This window comes from Alternaria burnsii (genome assembly GCF_013036055.1).
Source record: "Alternaria burnsii strain CBS107.38 chromosome Unknown 731, whole genome shotgun sequence".
In the NCBI taxonomy this organism is placed as follows: Eukaryota; Fungi; Ascomycota; class Dothideomycetes; order Pleosporales; family Pleosporaceae; genus Alternaria; species Alternaria burnsii.
The window spans coordinates 308418-323369 of record NW_024066115.1 but is presented as its reverse complement, the minus strand read 5'-3'; the positions used below and the strand labels follow the sequence as shown (position 1 = coordinate 323369).

Genomic DNA, 14952 nt, shown 5'->3' with positions numbered 1-14952 from the left:
TGGCTGACCTGACCGTCATCTTGTGTGTTGGCTAAGTGAAGCTGGAGCAAGGCTGTATGCAACATGTGCAAGAGCCCAACGAACAGCGATGATTACCGACGTCGGTGAAGGCTGGGATCATGCCAGGAGGAGCCTCAACAAGACATGTTCTTGCTGAATGTCATCTGTGGCTGCAGTGGTGACGACGCGGCAGAGATATAGGACGTGGGGTGGTGTTGGTAGGGCTGCCGAATGATAGCTGCTGATGCGACTCGCATACAGGATCGCCAGCTAGCCTGAGGGGTCTGCAGTAGGCAAGGTTCCGGACAGACGGTATGCCGATGATGCAACCGGTCCGAGTCTTGGAAAAGAACATGTCCTGCAAGAGGGTTGGAATGCTAGGGGACGAAGTCGAGGTTTGATGTTGCTGCTGTGCTAGGAAAAGAATGCTCAAGAAAGTCAACCATGTTTCGGTCGGCACGGGCCGGGATTGGTGCGGGCGGCCGAGTTTCTCCTCGTCCCCTACATTCCATTCGCTCGTAGTCGTGAAAGCCAAATCCACCGTCTCTCCACGCACCAACGCTATCGCCCGTCCAAGCTCCATCCTCCCCCATCTTCTCCTTGCGCTCCTATTGGTAGGCGCGTCATTCATCGCTCCAACGTCGCGACGTCAAGTCGCCATTGCCAACAGTCACGCCTAACTGCGCCCGAATAACGCCCTTGATTCAACCCGGACCACGGCCTGCTAGCTGCCACTCTCACCTGCATATCGTCCCACCGCTACTCTCACGACACGGTCAGTGAATCACCAGTGTCGCACGCGAGATCGTGCCGCCAACGGTAATACACCAACGTCACTCTGTGTCGCAACTGCCCCGGTCGCGGTCGCGTCTGCTACTGTCGCAAGCCGCTCCTGCCACTTGCAGCGTACGTGTAACGCCAGCATCGCGAATAGCCCCAGGCGTCACCACGAGTAGTAGTTCACACGACGCTCCCTTGCGCCGTGCTCTCCGTTGTCGCCGCTCCCCACGTACGTTAGCTGCATCCCATGCTGCCTGCTGCATGCCACTAACCGCTTCTCTCACCAGGCATCTCGTTGCACCACTGACCGCAGGTTGCATACTCGGCCGCCAAGTTGTGCCGTCGTCTCTCCCAGTGACGTGGTCGCCAACGGAACAGTCGCCAGCGCATACGCTTCCGAGCAGGCAACCGATAATATGTCGGCCTCTCCCCCAAAACAGGAGGGTGTGGAACCAGTCCAGTCGCCTGACGAAGAACAGCCCATGGACAGGAACACAGAGGAGAACACAGCTCAGATAGGTTACGAATTCGAGGTCAAGGAGCAAGACCGATGGCTTCCAATCGCCAATGGTACGTCTATTTCCCTTGCTGCTTCCCGCCAGTTTGATTTGCGCACTGTTTCGCTCCAGCCTGCACGTCGACAGATTGCTCCAACGGGCGTCTCTGGATGCCGACAGTTCCTCCACTCGCGCGTCTCTGCGTCGAATTACGGAAAGCTGTACCTGCCGCAAGCCACTCAGATTCTCTGTGTGCCTGGAAAACGGCCGGCGTGTAGCCTACGGAATGTCGTCCTCTTCTCCCCACTCGTCCACTTCCCCACCGTTGTCTACGCCAAAGAGCACAAACGCGAACAGCAGTACCGCCTCCGATGCTAACATACGTAACTTTGCTCCAGTTGCGCGAATCATGAAGATGGCGCTCCCCGACAACGCCAAGATAGCCAAAGAGGCCAAAGAATGCATGCAGGAGTGCGTGAGCGAGTTCATCTCATTCATCACCAGCGAGGGTATGTCGTACTCCGAGTCTTTCTGATACAGTCACTGAATGGCTCGCTAGCGTCCGAAAAATGCCAGCAGGAAAAGCGCAAGACTGTCAATGGGGAGGACATTCTGTTTGCCATGACTTCACTCGGCTTCGAGAACTACTCAGAGGCCCTCAAAATCTACCTATCCAGGTATCGCGAAGTAAGCTGCCAACTTTTCTTATCCCCCTTCTGTCCTTCTTTTGTTGCCTACTATTTGGCCGAAACGTTTATCTGAACTATTGGTATTGATTGGTGGTACGAGACCCTCCTCGCAAATCAGAACAAGCCACCCACTGGGCAGTTCGGTTCATCCGGGTCCGGCGGGCCCGCAGGCCCAGAGGGTCAACAGCATGTACTGAGTGGCGACTCCGAAATGGCCGAAGACGGCACCGCCTTTGGATACACGGTCCACAACGGAAACGGGAACGAGTACTAGTCGATCCGGGCTCCGATGGTCAACACGGAACGAGGAGAATAGAGCAGAGATTGCTTAGAGCATCTGTACTGCACCTTGGCCATTGGAAAGGAAGAAGATCTCGAATGAACGAAGAAGAGACGGGGATGTTGATACCATTGTTATGGTTAGATTGTCACAAACGCGCCACTGTCGCTTACAGTCGGAGGATCATGTTTAAGGTTATGAGGCGTGGAACGGATGTACACAAATCTATTGCTGGATCTCACCCGAGGATCTTGTTACGAAAAGGGCTACGATTGGCTGGAGTAGGACAGGACACACATGGGCAACCACGATACCTTTTCGATTCTTGCTCTTCACTGGATTACTGGTCTAGATCTTTCTTCTTGCTCACACGAGCTTCACAACATTCATTACATTCTTGGGCACAATGCCATCTTTTTCGCAACGCATTGCTGTGAAAGTTCTCTCATAGGAACGACCTTGAGGTCATATGTTCGCCCTTTCAGTGACTGTCTGCGGCTGCGGCTGCGGCTTGTCTTCGGGCGATAAGTTCGCTCAATGGCAGGTCATCGTCTTGCTCGTCGTAGAATTCCACATCTTCATCCACCCCAAAGTCCTTCAATCGCTCGCCCTCTGAATTTCGCCACGCTGCCTCACCTTCTCTCCCTTTGCTACCCTTTGTCTTCTCAAGCTCTTCTTCTTCGTATCCAACTTCGTCGCTCGCATCATCCCCGTACGTAAAGTCCTCTTCATTTCTACTCAATTCACCATTGTCCTCTTCTCTATCCGTCGCTTCAGCATACGGCCTCCTTCTCCTCATTGCATCCTCCGCCTGCCTCGCCTTGAAAGCAGCCACAGTGTCCTCTGCGTTCAGCTCTGATTCCGCATACCGAAATGCATCAGCATTAACTGCTATCGCATTCCTCCTATATGCACGATCTGGGTCCGGAGGCGGCCAAACCGTGCCCTCATCCTCAAAGCCGTTCGTCTCGAAACTCAGACCACTACTCAAATTGGGTGTAGCAGCAAAAGGGTTGAACCAGTTTATTGGATTCCTCGAGTTCATACCCTGAACCATGTTCGACCAGATTCCGATATCGTACGGGAATTCTTGTTTTCGGATCCGCATCTTGTTGCCTTCTGGGGTGGTGAGGTAGCCGCCGTATTGGCGAGCACGGCGTAGGAGGGTCTTGTGGCGTTCGATCTCCCAACCTTCGATTGTTGTCTGATTGATAGAAAGGCACCATAGGTTTCGTAGGAGGAGGACACCCAGGACGAAGAGGGTGATTGAGTTTGTGATTAGGACAGCAAACATGTGGCCTAGTTGGAAGGGGGAGGGGCCGAGGTAGGAGGGCATGTCCAGATTGGACCAGAGATGAGAGAGGCGGGTGAAGAGGAATGATTGGAGGAGGGAGAGTCCTAGGGTAGTATATAGGAGGAGACGCACGAAGTGGGGAAAGGTCGTGTGGCTAACGCAGTTGTTTGTCCAGGGGCAATGGTGGTCCATCTTGGGAATACATCTGGTAGTTGTCAGCCTGGCTCACTGGTATTTCGGGCCAGTCGATTGGCGTCGAGGTGACGATTGTGACGATTGTAATGCCAACACGTGGTTGACCAGACCCATTCGAAACGCAACACATAATCAACCCCAGAACGGGATATAAGATGGGTATCTACCTTTTGCATTCCTTACAGTGATGAGCTCTAGGTGGTTTTGCAGCATCGCACTTTCGACACCATTTCCGGCTCTTTCCTACGCCGTCTATTCCGGTCTCTTTATCTGACAGATCAGCATTTCCCTTCCCTTTCTCTCCGTCCAACTCTTGCTTTCCAGCCCAATCTTTCGGTATTGTTCCCGCATCAACGAAGACACTCTTCGTGTATGTGATTAAAATCAGTACCAAGATGACATTCGACACAATGAGCTCGTTTTTTGTGAGCGGAGCGGGCTCTAAATGCATCAGTAGCCATTGTGAAGGATAACCGAGAAAGAAGATGAGAGCGTAAACAGCGGGAACCGCACATTGGGAAATTTCCATTATTCTGGTGGCATCTGGGTAGAATGATGGGAGGTGGTAAGGGGCGTGATGATGCGGAGGTTCGCGTCGTGTAGTTTGGCAAGTGGATCGCGAAGACACGTGATTGGAGGACCACCTAAAAGCAACAACTTACACTATTCGTCCATTGCATCTCTCAACCACAACTTTCCATCACCCCATCCCCTGCTCGCAGAGCTTCCGATGCTCTGTAAGCTTCACGAATGCCATGTCTTTCCTAACATGGCCGTTCTTCCTCCTCATACCGGCTTTCGTTCTGTTACACCTGTTCGTTTCGCCGTACACGAAAGTTGAGGAATCATTCAATATCCAGGCTATTCATGATATCTTGGTACATGGAATACCTACAGAGAACTCTGATCAGTTCTTGACATCGAACTACGATCATGTCAGTTTTCCTGGGAGCGTGCCAAGGACTTTTGCAGGCGCTCTGGTCTTGAGTGGGTTGAGCAGGCCGTTTGTTGGGGATATGGCCCAGGCACAACTGCTCAGTGAGTAAACACAGAGATTTTGCATGAAAGACTTTCGGAACTGATTACATGTGTGTAGTCAGGGCAGTACTTGGGCTACTCAATGCGGCCTCGCTCATTGCATTCGGAAGGAGCGTGCAGAAGGCTTTTGGTACTAGTGCTGGTGTTTGGTATGCTTTGTTTCAAGCAAGCCAATTCCATGCCATCTACTATGCTTCGAGGACGCTGCCCAATATGTTTGCTTTTGTGTTCAGTAAGTCCATATGATGTGTCCCATGCACTTCTTGGCTGATATCGATGTAGGCAACTTGGCGTTACGAAGCTTGTTGCTCGCATACACCGTACCATGGAGCACTTCAAACATCTCAGGGTACTACCGACTGACCTTGTATCTGCTCACGGTCGCGGGTGTGGTCTTCCGCTCGGAGCTAGCAATCTTAGTGGGAACAATCACCATCTATCTGTTCATCACACGAAGGATCTCGATCACAAATGTCATCATCCCAGCTGGAATTGGTGGCCTCGTCATTGGGCTCCTTTGTACCGTGCCTTTGGATTCCTTCTTCTGGCAGTCTTTCCCGCTTTGGCCCGAATGGACGGGCTTCTATTACAACACCATTCAAGGTCATTCAGCTGATTGGGGCGTATCGCCATGGCATTATTACTTTGCCAACGCACTGCCGCGACTACTACTGAACCCAGCAACGTTTTTGCTTTGTATTCCAGTTGCTGTCATGAACACATCGACGTGTAGGCGAAGCTTGGATCTGCTCATTCCACTAATTAGTTTTGTGGCACTTTATAGCTTCCTTCCGCATAAGGAATGGCGCTTTATCCTCTACGTAATACCGGGTCTAACTGCAGTGGCTGCAGACGGGGCAGCTTGGATCTGGACTCGCAGATCAAAATCCTTTGTATACGCCACCCTGAGCTTGGCCTTGCTAGGATCAGTTCTGGTATCATTCGCTGCATCTACTGCGATATTGGGTATCTCCAGCCTCAACTATCCCGGAGGCGAAGCTCTTCATACCCTACACAAAGAGATGGGACATCCGGACAGAAACCACTTTAACGTGTACTTTGATAATCTAGCTTGCCAAACAGGCGTCACACGTTTTCTCGAGAGCCACAGAGGACCCCAGACGGTACTTGATGTCCTTGAAGCACAGGATACACTGAATAGCAGAACATGGACATACGACAAGACCGAAGACCCAGTCGCACTTCTAGACCCAATGTTCTGGACCAAGTTTGACTATGTTCTTGCCGAGAGACCAGAGAAGGTGATTGGTAGCTGGGAGGTAGTTCATACTGTGTATGGATTTGGCGGAGTCAGACTTCTGAAGCCAGGAGAAGAGAGCGGCTTCCTGGTCGAGTATTCGGATACAACAGAAGAAAAGGTCACATCGCAAGACAAGCGGGCTTCGAAGGTTGCAGCGACATGGCATGGATTGGAAAAGCTATTAAGGAATGGCCTATTGCGAGGATACTGGGCTGAGATCCGGATGGAGCCAAAGATCCATATCTTGCAGAACCAGATGAAATAGTCGCTCTATCAAATAGTCATGGGCAACCACAAGTTCAAGTCCGCAAGTCTGAGATTTGGGCATTCGGTGAAAGTGTCAGTCGCGTTGAAGGACCCCTGCTTTACGTCGCATACCCCGCCACGCTTTCCTGCCCCACCAAGCTCTCTCTTTCGCGTCTACACCAGTCTCATCACTCAACTCAGCTGTTGTCAACTATTGATAGTACGTGGTAACTTGAATCACACTACTTTTGCACAACATGTCAGCCGACGCGTTACCGAAACCGGTCGTCTACTGCGGAGGCGAGTATTTCCACGATATACCCTACGATAACGGCTAACAAGAAACAGTGTGCAGTCTACCACCTGAAGTAGGTATGACGCCGAGACATGTTTGGAGAGAGCGAGTGACTAACCACATGATTCCATAGTACTGCGAGTTTGGTGGCACGACCAAGAAGTGTGAGGAATGGCTGGCAGAGGCGCATCCAGATCTGCACGCGAAGCTGTATTCAGCAGGTACGTCTAGCACACCATATCAACAAACCTATAACGCGCAATGGCTCTGAAGACAAGCTTGGATGCTAACGTCCTTCTAGAAGCGCTACAGCAGAACATGGCCTCGCTTTCCGTCGACGCCCAAAAACGCGCCGAGAAAGACGCACAAAAGAAAGCGGCCAAAGCCGCAACCGCCGAAGCACGAGCAGCTGAGACACGCGCCTCCTCCAAGATCCTCATCAAACGCATAGAACGCAACAAGCGCAAATACGTCACCGCCGTACAGGGTTTGGAAGCCTTCGGTCTCGACATTAAGAAGGTTGCCAAGGACTTTGGCAAGAAGTTCGCTACGGGATCAAGTGTGACCAAAATCCCGGGTGGGGGCGAGGAAATCACTGTGCAAGGTGATCTGAGCGACGATATCTTGGAGTTCATGGTGGAGAAGTACGAGGTACCTGAGGATAACTGCGAATTGGTAGAGGACAAGAAGAAGAAGAAGGCCGAGGGAGGCTGAACGGCTCGAAGGAGCGTAGCAGGTGTGAAGAGACGCGATACCAAAACATTGTGAAAGCCTACAGAGAGTGAGGTGTGTATCAGTATAAGCGTAGGAGTTGTTTGCGACCAGTGCGCGAGCTGAAGATAAAGGAGCATTCGACGCGTCTCTCTTCTAGGATGCGCAGAGCCTCGTGTTCCCCCATTCTATAGAAAGCTTCATTACTGCATAACGAGTCTATGATGTTGAAATACACGAGGTTGAAGATCTGGACCTACCAAACCAATACCAACATGCTTTCCAAGAAAGACGGGCTACCTGTCCTACATGTGAGCACGAAGGCTCATGGTAATGTGATGGTGGCACGTGCGTGCTAGCTGCCTGTCGGAAGCTCCCAGGGCCATCATTTTTCTCGGACCGTTGCCTCTCACTTACATCCAACCTTAGGGCGCGTCCACAGCCCGACTTGTATCAATCGCACGGCCATTTTCTTTTCTTCGCTCTAAAGGACACGGCGACACGACACCTCGCTGTACAAAAGTCCTATAATTTGTACGTCGCCTACTGGAGAAGGCGAAACTAGAAGCGCAAGCCGCGCCAGATCACGATACCCGCCGCCACCATGTCCAAGGACCAGAGCAATCTCGGGCAGTACAAGTATGCGGCCATGTCGAACTTGGTCCTGCAGGCCGACAGGCGCCTCATATCGCGTCGGCCAGATGAGCATACTGGCGATCCTGAGTCGCTCGCAGGTCGCATCAACATTAGAGACATGGGCGGGCGCACAGCGCGCGACAGCGCGAATGCGCAAGCAAAGAAGCTCAAGGGGCCTGGCGTTGAGCGAGGAAATCTGAATGAGGGTGGCGATGTTCTTGAGAGAGAGCAGCGCAAGAGGAAACGGGACGACGGCACCAGTGGTTTTGGAGCGATCGCGACGGCCGACCTCAACATCGAAGGCCTCACATACAAGCCGCGGACTCCTGCAACGCGCCAGACTTTCGACCTCATCACAACCATTGTGAGCAGATCTCTTGGCGACGTTGATCCTGCGACTACACGAAGTGCAGCCGATGCGGTCCTCGAATACCTCAAGGATGATACCATGAAGGACTTTGACAAGAAGAAAGAGGTGGATGATCTTCTTGGTACCTCGATGGGCGCAAAGGAGTTTAATGAGTTGGTGAACCTTGGCAAGAAGATTACCGATTATGATGCACAAGACGACGAGGAAGGTGGTGATGAGGAGATGGCAGACGGCGATGGTGCTGACGCCGGCGACAACCAGGGTGTAGCTGTTGTTTTCGACGACGAAGAGGAGGACGAAGACGGGCCTCAAACATTCGAAGTGCGAGATGCCGATACATCAGACGAGGAAGATGAAGCAGAGGCTCCTGTAGAGCAGATTGGAGAAGACCAGGACCAAAAAGGTGGAGGCTTTGCGGAAACAGAGGAGACGATAATACAGGGCGACACCGTTACCTCAGACCGCAAGAACGGCGCAGACCAACTTATACCCGCACACGAAATCGATGCGTACTGGTTGCAACGGCAGATCGGACAAATATACGAAGATGCGCATGTTCAGCAAGAAAAGACACAGGACGCGCTCAAGTTCCTTGCAGGAGTCTCGGAAGATGGCGAGGAGAAGGAGCTCCGTGAGATCGAGAACGATCTGATGGACCTCTTCGATTACGAACATCACGAGCTTGTTGCGAAACTCGTTCTCAACCGCGACAGGGTCGTTTGGGTAACAAGGTGGCGGAGGGCTGCCGAGGACAACGATGAGCGAACAGCCGTCGAACGGGAGATGAAGGCTGCAGGTCAGCAACGGATCCTACAAGAGCTTCGCGCAAGAGAGACCGGTATCAAGGCTGAGGATGGGTCTGAAACTGGCACTGGCAAGATGAAGTTCAACCTCAAGGACATCAGTCTTCCAGAGACCTCAAACGATGTGGAGATGGCTGATGCAAAACCAGAGGGCATTGTGGGTGGCCTGCAACCATCGAGCCGACTCGTGAATCTGGACAATATTGTTTTCGACCAGGGCAACCATCTCATGACAAACGCAAGTGTCAAGCTGCCCCAAGGATCTACACGACGTCAATTCAAGGGTTACGAGGAGATCCACGTACCTGCACCAAAAGCGAAGCGTGACCCCAACGAGCCAGCTCTGATGCCTACCTCTGAGCTACCAGACTGGGCGCGACCAGGTTTTGGTAGCTCGAAGTCGCTCAACCGTATCCAAACAAAGTGCTTTCCCACAGCGTTCAACGACGATGGCAACATGTTAATTTGCGCTCCCACTGGTTCCGGAAAGACTAACGTTGCGATGTTGACAATGCTTCGCGAGATTGGCAAGCACCGAAACCCCACGACTGGAGAAATTGCTCTGGACGATTTCAAGATCATTTATATTGCCCCCCTGAAGGCTCTCGTCGCTGAACAAGTTGGTAACTTTGGCAAACGTCTGGAGCCATACGGCATCAAGGTTTCCGAGCTTACTGGTGACCGCCAACTCACCAAGCAGCAGATCGCAGAGACACAGATCATCGTCACCACCCCTGAGAAGTACGACGTCATTACCCGCAAAGCTACCGATACCAGCTACATCAATCTTGTTCGCCTGATTTGTATAGACGAAATTCATCTTCTGCATGATGACCGTGGTCCTGTCATCGAGAGTATCGTCAGCAGAACTCTACGACGTAGCGAACAGACTGGAGATCATGTTCGCATTGTGGGGTTGAGTGCGACCCTTCCCAACTACCGCGATGTTGCGAGCTTCCTGCGCATTGACCCAGACAAGGGCCTGTTCCACTTCGACGCTACCTTCCGACCGTGTCCGTTAAAGCAAGAATTCATCGGTGTCACAGACAAGAAGGCCATCAAGCAACTGAAGACGATGAACGACGTCTGCTATACCAAGGTCCTGGAACAAGTTGGCGGAAAAGGTAATCAGATGCTTATCTTCGTGCACTCCCGAAAGGAAACAGCGAAGACTGCCAAGTACATCCGTGACAAGGCACTCGAAGAAGAATCTATAGGCAAGATTCTTCGGACAGATGCTGCCAGTCGGGAGATCTTGAGAGAAGAATCTGAGTCGGTTCAGAATACTGATCTGAAGGACGTGATGCCTTACGGCTTCGGTATCCATCATGCGGGTATGTCGCGAGCGGATCGTACTACAGTAGAAGATTTGTTTGCCGATGGTTCCATCCAAGTTCTCGTATGCACAGCGACATTGGCTTGGGGTGTCAACCTGCCCGCGCATACCGTCATCATCAAGGGAACGCAGATCTACTCCCCTGAAAAGGGTAGCTGGGTCGAACTCAGCCCTCAGGATGTCCTTCAAATGTTGGGTCGTGCCGGTCGACCTCAATACGATACTTATGGAGAGGGTATCATCATTACCACACAGTCTGAGATCCAGTATTACCTATCGCTACTCAACCAACAACTGCCTATTGAGTCGCAGCTCATCAGCAAGCTCGCAGATAATCTCAACGCCGAGGTCGTTCTCGGTAACGTGCGCAGCAGAGACGAAGCGGTAGATTGGCTCGGCTACACATACCTTTTCGTCCGAATGCTTCGATCGCCGGCTCTGTATCGGGTTGGAGCAGAATACGAGAACGACACCGTACTGGAGCAAAGACGTGTGGATCTTGTTCACGCTGCCGCACACATCTTAGAGAAGTGCAGTCTTATCAAGTATGACAGAAAGACTGGTGCGCTCAACCCGACCGAACTTGGAAGGATTGCCTCCCATTATTACATCACACACAACTCGATGGCGACATACAACATGCACATCCAACCGGGTATCAGCGCTATCGAGCTATTCCGAGTCTTCGCTCTCAGTGAGGAATTCAAGTACATTCCCGTACGTCAAGATGAGAAGCTCGAGCTTGCGAAGTTGCTGGGCAAAGTCCCTATTCCGGTCAAGGAGGGTGTCGAAGAAGCACAAGCGAAGATCAATGTTCTTCTCCAAGCTTATATCTCTCGCCTCAAGCTTGAAGGATTGGCACTAATGGCTGACTTGGTCTACGTCACGCAATCTGCTGGGCGTATTCTTCGTGCCATCTTCGAGATCTGCCTGAAGAAGGGTTGGTCACAAGTTGCAAAGCTCGCTCTAGACATGTGCAAGATGGCTGAAAAGCGTATGTGGCCGACCATGACGCCTCTTCGCCAATTCCCCACCTGCCCCAGAGATATTGTACAGAAGGCAGAGCGTATCGATGTTGGCTGGTCGAGTTACTTCGGCCTTGATCCACCTAGCATGGGTGAACTATTGGGTATGCCCAAGGCTGGTAAGCTTGTCTGTAGTTTAGTGGAGAAGTTCCCACGCCTCCAGATTGAAGCGACACCGCGACCAGTAACAAGGTCGCTACTACGCCTGGAGCTGACAATTCGACCTGACTTCGTTTGGGACACAGAGCTGCACGGCGCTTCTGAAGCATTTTGGATTCTGGTTGAGGACTGCGATGGCGAGCAAGTATTGTTCCATGACACCTTCATTCTCAGACGGGACTACTCAGATGGCGACGCCAACGAACATCTGATGGAGGTGACAGTGCCCATCGATGAGCCTATGCCTCCGAATTACTTCATCACCGTTCTGTCCGACCGATGGATGGCATCCGAGACCAAGCTTGCTGTCTCTTTCCAGAAGCTGATTCTGCCAGCAAAATTCCCTGCTCACACCCCCGTCCTTGATCTCCAGCCTTTGCCAGTTTCTGCTCTGAAGAGGAAGGAATACATGGGGTTGTACGAGAACATTGGACGCTTCAACAAGGTTCAGACACAAACTTTCAATACCCTGTATACGACCGATGACAATACCCTGGTTGGTGCATCGGCAGGTATTGGCAAGACCATTTGCGCTGAATTCGCCATCTTGCGACACTGGGCTACTAACAACGAAGGGCGCATTGTCTACCTTGCACCATTCCAGGAGCTTGTAGACAACCAGTACAAGAACTGGAACGAGCGGTTGACAAGTCTCAGTGGAGGCAAGGACATTGTCAAGCTCACTGGCGAAACCACAGCAGACCTCAGATTGCTCGAGAGGGGTGATCTTATTCTGGCCACACCTTCACAATGGGACTCACTCTCTCGTCAGTGGCAGCGCCGCAAGAACGTGCAGTCTGTTGCTCTGTTGATTGCTGATGAGTTGCACATGCTCGGTGGTACGAACGGTCATGTCTACGAGATCGTCGTCTCTCGCATGCAAGCGATGGCGACACAGCTAGAGTCTAAGCTGCGCATTGTCGGATTGAGTGTGTCTTTGTCCAATGCACGAGACATCGGCGAATGGATTGGTGCTACTAAGCACACAATTTACAACTTCAGCCCGGCTATCCGAGCAGTACCGCTCGAGTTGAAAATTCAGTCCTTCACAATTCCCCATTTCCCATCCTTGATGATGGCTATGGCAAGACCGACCTACACTGCTATTACGCAGATGTCTCCGGACAAACCAGCCATGGTCTTCGTCCCGAATAGGAAGCAAGCCCGGAACTCCGCTGCTGATCTCTTCAACGCTTGTGTAGCCGACGAGGATGAGGACCGTTTCCTCAATGTCGAGGTTTCTGAGATTCAACCAATCCTTGAAAAGATCAACGAGCAAGCACTTGCTACGTCCTTGTCGCATGGTATTGGATACTTCCACGAAGCTCTTAACTCCTTCGACAAGAAGGCTGTGCAGCATCTCTTCAAGGTTGGCGCTATCCAGGTCCTCATTGTATCGCGTGACTCTTGCTGGGAGATCGACAGTAGTGCTCATCTTGTCGTTGTTCAAGGCACTCAGTTCTACGAAGGCCGCGAACATCGTTACGTTGACTATCCCATTAGTGACATCCTGCAGATGTTCGGCAAAGCTGGTAGAGTCGGACTGGACAAGTCAGCAAAGGGTGTGCTTATGCTACCTGCGGTGAAGCGTGAGTATTACAAGAAATTTCTGAACGAGGCCCTGCCGATCGAAAGTTATCTTCCTGATTACCTCCACGACGCGTTTGTTGCCGAGATCAGTGCGAAGACCATCGAATCGACACAAGAGGCCGTCGATTGGTCAACGTACACCTACTTCTACCGTCGCCTACTCGCCAATCCTAGCTACTACAATCTTCACGACACATCGCACGAGGGACTGAGTGCACATCTGTCCGATATGGTTGAGCAGACCTTGAAGGAGCTGACCGATGCCAACCTAATCGAGCATGATGAAGACGAAGATGCTATCACGCCGCTGAACCCGTGCATGATCGCAGCGTACTATAACATCTCGTTCATCACCATGCAGACATTGATGATGTCGCTCAACGGCAGGACAAGCCTCAAGGGTGTACTGGAGATTATTACAGCCGCCACCGAGTTTGAAGATATCCAAATACGCAGGCATGAAGACCACATCCTCCAACGCATCTACGACCGCGTTCCCTTCAAGATGCAGGAGCCGAACTTTGAGACGCCACATTTCAAGGCTTTCGTACTTCTCCAGGCTCACTTTTCACGCATGCAGCTCCCTATCGATCTGGCCAAGGACCAAGAAACCGTCCTTCGAAAGGTTCTCAACATCCTCAGCGCAAGCGTGGACGTTCTTTCATCCGAGGCTCACCTCAATGCAATGTCCGCTATGGAGCTCTCTCAAATGGTTGTCCAAGCAATGTGGCAGAAGGACTCCCCCCTCAAGCAGATACCCCACTTCGATGCCGACACCATCAAGGCAGCGCAAAAGTTCAGCATCAACGACGTCGACGACTTCATCAATGCCATGGACGAAGACGAGAACCCAGATTACAAAAAGCTCATCTCAGCCCTCAACGTCGACCAACGCCAACTCGCCGACATCGCAAACTTTACAAACAACTTCTACCCCAACATCGAGATCGAGCACGAACTCGTCGATCCTGAATCCATCGCTTCCAACTCGCCCGCCCAGCTCAAGGTGCGCATCATACGCAACATTGAGGAGGACGAGGAACCTAAGATGGAGGTTCACGCACCGTTCTATCCTGCCGACAAGACGGAGAGCTGGTGGCTGGTCGTTGGAGACCAGAAAGAACGCACGTTGCTTGCGATCAAAAAGGTGCCTATCATTAGGAAGTTGGAGACTGTACTTGAATTCACGCTCGAGAAGCCGGGCCACCATGAGTTGACTTGCTTCCTGGTCAGTGATAGCTATCTTGGTGTGGACCAGGCGCCTAGCTTCGAGGTTGAGGCTGCAGAGGGTATGGACGAAGACAGTGACGAAGAAGAGGAGGAGGAGTAGTAGACAACTTGTATGCTTGGATTGGCTGCTGCAACATTCTGGGTGCACAAAATCGGGTGGGGCGCAATTGGGCGTTCTAAAGTTGAGCTGTATGTAAAATATGTTCGTGCTAAAAACGATACTGTGTTCAGATTTCTTGTCTCGCCATGCTCATGCATCGACGATGTGAGTTTGCTATGATGTTCGTGGGCTGGGCACATGCTGCGTCATAAACAAGTATGCGAGACGACCTCTGTGTACAGTGTCAGTGGCATCTGCCACTTATCAATCGCAACACTGCATTATGCCCCCATGCAGGAGAGCGCACAGTGTATTTCTAGATGCCGCATATCAGGGCTGGCAGGATGTTTGAGAGATTGCGAGAAGCTGGCGAATGTGTCGGAATTGAAACCATTGCTGTTTTTAGCCAAATTGGGA

At 51.8% G+C, this 14952-nt stretch overlaps 4 protein-coding genes across 4 annotated transcripts; 3 read left to right on the top strand and 1 right to left on the bottom strand.

Moving 5' to 3' along the window:
* Positions 1–1196: 1196 nt before the first annotated feature.
* GT037_006770 (nuclear transcription factor y subunit b-10) lies at positions 1197–2240 on the top strand (the record flags this gene model as incomplete). The annotated part of the gene is made up of 4 exons (XM_038931817.1): positions 1197–1350; positions 1676–1786; positions 1837–1964; positions 2085–2240. The coding sequence occupies 4 exons, from the start codon at positions 1197–1199 to the stop codon at positions 2238–2240; spliced, it is 549 nt and encodes a 182-aa protein (XP_038785289.1).
* Positions 2241–2727: 487 nt separating this feature from the next.
* Positions 2728–3732, bottom strand: GT037_006769 (palmitoyltransferase pfa4; the record flags this gene model as incomplete). The annotated part of the gene is made up of 1 exon (XM_038931816.1): positions 2728–3732. The coding sequence occupies one exon, from the start codon at positions 3730–3732 to the stop codon at positions 2728–2730; it is 1005 nt and encodes a 334-aa protein (XP_038785288.1).
* A 758-nt stretch (positions 3733–4490) lies between these two features.
* Positions 4491–7289, top strand: GT037_006768 (glycosyltransferase family 22 protein; the record flags this gene model as incomplete). Its single annotated transcript, XM_038931815.1, has 6 exons — positions 4491–4773; positions 4832–5005; positions 5056–6298; positions 6636–6648; positions 6709–6796; positions 6877–7289. The coding sequence occupies 6 exons, from the start codon at positions 4491–4493 to the stop codon at positions 7287–7289; spliced, it is 2214 nt and encodes a 737-aa protein (XP_038785287.1).
* Positions 7290–7890: 601 nt separating this feature from the next.
* GT037_006767 (pre-mrna splicing factor) lies at positions 7891–14535 on the top strand (the record flags this gene model as incomplete). The annotated part of the gene is made up of 1 exon (XM_038931814.1): positions 7891–14535. The coding sequence occupies one exon, from the start codon at positions 7891–7893 to the stop codon at positions 14533–14535; it is 6645 nt and encodes a 2214-aa protein (XP_038785286.1).
* Positions 14536–14952: the final 417 nt, after the last annotated feature.